Source organism: Cucurbita moschata, unplaced genomic scaffold, assembly GCF_002738365.1.
Source record: "Cucurbita moschata cultivar Rifu unplaced genomic scaffold, Cmos_1.0 Cmo_Scf00020, whole genome shotgun sequence".
NCBI lineage: Eukaryota > Viridiplantae > Streptophyta > Magnoliopsida > Cucurbitales > Cucurbitaceae > Cucurbita > Cucurbita moschata.
The window spans coordinates 1,027,405-1,034,108 of record NW_019268536.1 but is presented as its reverse complement, the minus strand read 5'-3'; the positions used below and the strand labels follow the sequence as shown (position 1 = coordinate 1,034,108).

At 34.8% G+C, this 6,704-nt stretch overlaps 1 protein-coding gene across 1 annotated transcript in view; it reads right to left on the bottom strand.

Moving 5' to 3' along the window:
- LOC111457570 overlaps window positions 1-6,704 on the bottom strand; it is a 71,661-nt gene that overhangs the window by 54,192 nt on the left and 10,765 nt on the right. The window contains exons 8-14 of the mRNA XM_023099852.1: window positions 6,504-6,621; window positions 3,576-3,677; window positions 3,229-3,429; window positions 2,775-2,932; window positions 2,405-2,563; window positions 1,166-1,258; window positions 707-1,058 (exon numbers count right to left, since the gene is read on the bottom strand). Coding sequence (XP_022955620.1) covers window positions 707-1,058; window positions 1,166-1,258; window positions 2,405-2,563; window positions 2,775-2,932; window positions 3,229-3,429; window positions 3,576-3,677; window positions 6,504-6,621 — 1,183 coding nt within the window. The remainder of the gene's footprint in view (window positions 1-706; window positions 1,059-1,165; window positions 1,259-2,404; window positions 2,564-2,774; window positions 2,933-3,228; window positions 3,430-3,575; window positions 3,678-6,503; window positions 6,622-6,704) is intronic.

The window sequence follows — 6,704 nt, the reverse complement described above, 5'->3', positions numbered from 1 at the left end:
AAAAAAAAAAAAAAAAAAAAAAAAAAAACCTAGTTCATAGAACCATTAGATTGCATAGGAAAGCATAAATAGAAGCACTGATTTAACTCACAAGTAAATGATTTCATTTAAAAACAAAGGAAACTAAAGAATTTCCTTCCTTCTTCATAATGACAATGAACAATTGTTCCTAAAGGGCTAAAAAGTGCTTAGGAAATCTGAGAACATACTATGGATTAACGCTTCAAAATAAATCCTTCTGGCCATTTGGTAAGAAAGAAACCAAAGACTTTTGAAGATAAGTTCTTCAATTGGGTACATCGTTCTGAATATATCAAGAACAAGGCTTCTCAAGTGTTCATTGTCCAAAATTTGCTGTAAGGCTATTCTCTTAATGATATTTGAAATAATTGGGGGTATTTTGTAGGATCAAATTATAGCTTTCCCTCTGTCTATCTTGCAATTACCTTTCACGCTTTACATTGATTTTCTAAAAGTCTACACTTCGTAGTCTTTGTTTTCTTGCACTCTTTCTTTGCATTTCAATCTCTAACGAAAACTTTTGTTTCTTGTTATTCAAAAAACATTTAAATGTAAAAATTAAACACCTAGAAGGAAAAAAAGAACCCACAGCAACATAAGAGAACAAAATGTTCTCAGATTAGATCCATCGGCAACAACGAAATAAACATTATATCATCTTGAACCAATCAAGATGGGAACAAACCTGAGCAAGTGAACCTTCTGGAGAAGATAAACCATAAAATTTCAGTAACACATCACAGTAGATGCTGCGCTGTTTCATCTTGGTTGACACAGAAAGTTGCTCAAATCTTCCGCAAACAATCTCAGTCTGATTAATGTTAACAATTCTTGCAGCAGCCTGATTAATCGATACTGTAAACAACAGCTGTATCATGTTCAGCGCATCCTTCCTAGAATGGGATGGTGAGTCCTCATCTTGTTGGTAACTTAGCAACTTATTAATTGCCTGCCATTCCTCTTTAGTCAATTGTTCTACACCTAAAGGTGATCCCTCAGAAGCATCCCCATCAGAAGTGTCTTCAGAGTTTGCACGCCTAATATGATATGAAAACCATAATAAATGATAAGATTAAAAGAATTGTAAATTATAGCATTAGGAAATTGATCTGAACCAAATATAGGTAATAAGATTTTCACAAACCAGCTAAATGAAAACCAGCTACTCTTTCTCAGTCTTTTCTGTTCAGCTGCTTCTTTTGACTTTACAGACTCAACCTTCGCATGTGCAAGTAACCTAAACAAACAATAAGTTGCAACAGGATCAAATTAAGCTTCAGCCACAAGTTTATATTCTTGATTATTTTATTATCATAAGAATCAAGTAACTGATAAGTTTACATGAGCAAGATCCCTCCCAGCTCAATATAGAGCCAAAAGTACTGGCCTGGATTCTCAGTACGGACATGGTAATGCAAGAATAATCCAATTGGATATTTCCATATTATCAAGTATTGGGCTTGCACCTCAAATAATTGTGGCCTAGTGCTGTATCCATTGAAGGGAAGCAGTCAAGGACCTGGACCATCTCTTGTAGTCCTATAAGTATGCTAGATCAATGTGGAGTGACCTCTTCAGGACTTTTTCTGTCCAATTGACCTGGCAGCAGAGCCATGTTGGAGGGTTTCTTCTCCATCCACTCTTCCAAGAGAAGGGTCGTCTGATGTGGCTAGCTTGTCTTGATGCGATTGTGTAGGGTCTTCATTTGTAAAAAACTTCCGTAATTATCCTCCAAGTCTTTATTTGCTTGATCGGAGCCCCTTCTTAGGCTAATCAGGCTTTTCTTAAGTTTTTTTTTATATACTCTCATTGTATTCTTTTATTTTGTCTATCTGAACATTGGGCTTTTAATATATATATATAAAAAAATAAAAAAAATAAAAGAAATGGCATCAAGGAATCTTCGTTCTTTTTTTCTACAAGAAACAATCTTTATTCATCATTGGCATCAAGGAATTCCCAATCCAATCTGTTGAGTGCTTTTTATAAATCAAGCTTGAAGACCAAACCTTCCTTTGTATTGGTACAATCTCGCATGCAAGGGAGAGGGAAAGTGATGTACAAGAGTTTGATGGCAGTTTTTTGTATTCATCTTAGTTTTGTAAATTGTTGGGTACTTGGTAATTCCTCTCTAAATTGGGGCTAACCTCATGTATTAGCATACTCCACTGAGTCATAATAAAATATTTGGATAGAAGTTCTCGAAAAGTTCTCTTTGTTGTTGTTTAGACTACGTCAGATTCTATATTTACTTCAACAGTCAAGAAAGCAAGAACACTTTGAATAAATTATTGAACAAACATTCTATGTTAGCAACGTGATCAATGCAAACGAACACTCAGAAGAGTCGGACATATCAATAACGAAAAAAAAATTTACCTACCTCCATAAAAGAATCACTTTGGAATCAAGGTCCTTCTCAATTTCTCTAATCTCTGCATTACTAGTATTTGACAGTCGTTGCAATGAACCAGCATATAGCTTAATATAGCGTCTACGAAGTTGACAAAGTTGCCGTATTTGCTCCCAAGAAAACCGGTAACTTATTCAGAAGCAATAAAAAGTGTGAGTCAGTAGAAGGCATAAGATTTAACAAGAATATGAAGTTTGCAGGGTTCATTAACAACCAAAGGATTGAATCGTGCAATCATTCAGCTTATTCCATATTCCTTGGGGCGGGGGATCAGAGTTGAAAATATAAGTTCTTTCATACAAAGCAAAGAGATTTGAATGTGAACCATATAATACATTACCACATTTTATTCTGCTGCAGGCCTGCTTGAACAGCATAGTGCCACCACAGCTTAGGAGCGACCAAAACAGGAACCATCGGCCTCAAATGGGAAACTTCAACATATGTCTTGTATCTTGAAAAAACTTCCAAAAGCTTTATCCAATCGTGATATTGAGCCTATCAATAAATTAGTTAATGTTAAAATTATTTCTTCGCAGAAAATTCTGTACATTATTGTTAACATTCTTATTTGGGAGGCAAAGAAACAAAATGAAAAGGAGGTACATACGTCAAAGATATGGAAGCAAGGCAAATCATTCTAGCTACCCTACAAATTTTTGGTTTTAACCAAAAACAATGAAAAAAAACAATAAAACGAAGAAAACACCATAAAGAAAAAGAATCGGAGGTAAAGTTCCGTACACATGAAACATATTAGGACAAAATTAACCAAGGAAGAAAAGATCCAATACCTCCGTTATTGTCAAAGACACATCACCCAGAACTAAGGAAGCCTTTTCGTATGGAATCTCAGGATCATCTCTTTCTAGATTTCCAAGGCGATGATATTTTAAGATTCCATTAATGGGCGAAACCAAGTAATTTCGATTCATAGCCCATTTATGCCTTAATCCATGGTCAGCGGTCGGTTCATTTATACCATCTTCAAATATCTGTTAACACTCGGAGAAAATTTTTCTTAAAAGACAATAATGATATTGCTCACCCTGACCAAACAAAACGTCAGGCTTGCTGCAGAAACTAACTAAAGACTGTAAGTCTGACCAGATCACATGGTCATCAAAATTAAAGAACAAACCTCAATCCAATCCTTCGGAGTAAGATCCTCCCATTTCTTGTCCAAACTCCATGGCAAGGTATTTGAATCATGATACATGGCAAGTCTATCAAGTTGCACCAACTGTAATCAAAGAGCATGTACCTTAGAAAAACAATTACAGTTGCAGCAAAAAGCCAATGAAATACTTCAGAAAGAAATGTGCAAAGTGGCAAAAAAAATCAAATTCTCAAAATAAAAAATCTTAGCGCTATAGGGTTTTGTATCCTTGGTTCTTTGTTTTTTTTTTTTTTTTTTCCATCTTTATTTATAAGAAACACTTCTTTATGAAATTTATATAAGAAATGAGGATGAAAAACCCAAGCCAGTAGGGATACAATACACTTCTCCAACTAGACCAAAGAGATGCAAAACTGTAAGAATTAAAAAGAGATGGACAATTTATATCAAGAAATAGCTAAGTAATTATGTCCTCAAAAAATCCGGCTATAAGGTTTGCTCTTTCTCAAAGAAGAGCCTACAATTTATTAAAGAGTCTATCAACAGTACAAGCCTTGGTATCATGAAGAATAACAATAGTGGAATTATACTGGAGGATGAATCCCCTGATCAAGGCACATTTCCGCCAAGAACCAAGTCCACTAACATTCCAAGAAATAATGATCATTCGTTGACTAGTAACCCATAAGCCAAAGTAGTGGAGGCTGCTTTATCAATTCTCTCAAACCCCTGTTTGATTTCTTGGATGATTTTCTCTTCTTCATTTAGGTGGAATGGGCATGATGCAAAGCCCATTTTCCCTTGGAAAAAAAAAAAGGGCCGAAATTAATCAAGATAAATGGGAAGGATAGTTCTAAGGATAACAATTATTAAGGAAGGTTGATGCTTCGAAAATCATGAAGCCTTTTGGACTTTTGAGGAAGGAAAAATAAGAAAATGACTTCGTAACTCCGTTGAGAAACTTGAGAAAAAGTAGGGAGGTCCTTCCAAATCTGTTGATATAAATTTTTCTATTAACTTCTCAAGAGTGGCGGAGAAAGTATCATTTATCTTTTGTTGGTATTGGAGGAGAATGTTTAACTTCTTTTCAAGATATTCTATTCTACAAAGAAAAATTTGATGACGAGTCACTTGTAGCTCTCCTCAAGTTGTGCAATCCAAGTCTGAAATTTTATCCAGCTCTTCAATGAAAACGGCCAAAATTATCCTTGAAAAAAGCAACACCTTAAAAACTTTAAACATAATGCTTCAACCCAAATTGATATAAACCAAGGCATCAATCATACAAGATAAACTTCAAAAAAGATGTGAAGAAAATATTGTTAAAATTATCACAAGATGTTACAATTCATGCCACATTAAAGAACTTCATTTATTCTTTGATGGATATAAATTTTGGGTGGATGATAATCTAAAATTATGGTGTTTCTTTGATGTATTTTAAGGATTTTATTTACTTTAAAGTTACATTTACATATTGACTAGTTATGGCCATAAAGTATGAGGGTTACAACTCTTGAAATACCTCACGGAAGATCAAGGGTTTTCATTTTTAGGATATATAAAGCTATGTATGATGTCTATGTAAAGGAGACTTGGAAATGTTGTCAAAAGAGCATTTGTGTTTTCATTTAGCCAATGGTCAAGTTTCTTTGAAATTCTATATAGTTTAAACTGCATGTTAAGAATCATTCAAGCTTGACATGATCGATCTTGCTCGTGGAGTGATTCGAATCTCAAACAAGTATTCTTGTTTTGAGATATTTGATCAACAAGGTAATCTGGGTCTTACTTTCCCTTGGGGTAAAATCAAATTGATACGGGGGTTTTCGCATTTGTGAACTAGGGTTTGCATATCCTACGAGGGTTCTTAGATTCAACTAGCCTAATGCAACTTTGATCAAAGAGTTTTTTTTTTTTAAGAAACGACTCCATAAAAGTTTCAACTTCATGCTCAATGTTGAAAACCAAACCATCCTGAAATTTGGTCTGCCAGGAGAAATCCAAAGCTGAATTTGAATTTAATGTTGTCATAATACTTCATAAGGGCAGTCTAGAACAATGAAAGGAAAACTAAATAATAACGAGATTAAAATTTCTCACACATAAACAACGATAAAGGGCAAAACATCATGGGACATGAACACCCAAAATCAAACTTAATGCTATCATAATGCTTCACAATCACTGAATCATACAAATTAAGGAAGCACTTCAGAAAGCGAGAAAACCGGTGCAAATAGAAAGCGAACTTAAAAGGACGACTCAATAGATGTGGAAAAAGCAGGAATTGAAGTGAGAAGTTTTTCCTTAAAGAAAATGAACGTGGTTTCTTCCTATTGTATTCTCCTTAAATGAACACCAAACTGTGAAACTTCTCTTTCTTTCTTTCTTTCGTTCTATTTCCCAATAAGAAAGAAACAAAAGCACGTTTCATTACGATTGCTGGAAAAGTACAAAAATACCAGGAGTTAAATGAAGGTTCTCTAATTGGTGAATAAATCTGTAGTCTAATTCCATCAGGATTGTGCTTTCTTGGCCTACAGAGCCATACGATATAAAATACTATCCCAAAATCATTCAATAGAGGTCTCCTCATTGGTAAAGGTCTCTGGTTGCGCTCGAGCTGTATGACCTAGCAAATCGCAACCATGGCTAAGAGCCAAAGGTTTTTTTCTGAGTCAAAAAAAAGTCTGATTGTCGAATAGGTTGAAGAAAGAGAGCTTATTGAATGATGCCAGACACAATCCATTTTGACTCTGAAGAAGCTCACCCAAAGGCTTTCAGCACACAGACACATGAGAAAAAGATTGTCACATGATGTTTATAAAGGATGCACGAATAAAAAGAAAATTCGTGTATTTTGCATTAACACATGCATACAAGATTGACCTGACTATCATGTGCAACAAAAAAAACATTAGCTCCATGATAAGAGGTGAGGCTAACCTTGCGTAGTTTATCAAGAGCACCACTTGCATCAAAAGTTTCATTCCCCTGCTCATCCATGGTAACTGCAGCAAGTTTGGCTAAAGTAACACCCGTGCAGAATGGATATCCTGGATTGCTGCAGATCAAAGTTGTTAAAAAGATAATTCGAAAATAACGATCCTCGCATCAAAGCATGAAGTAAAAAAAAAAAAAAAAAAA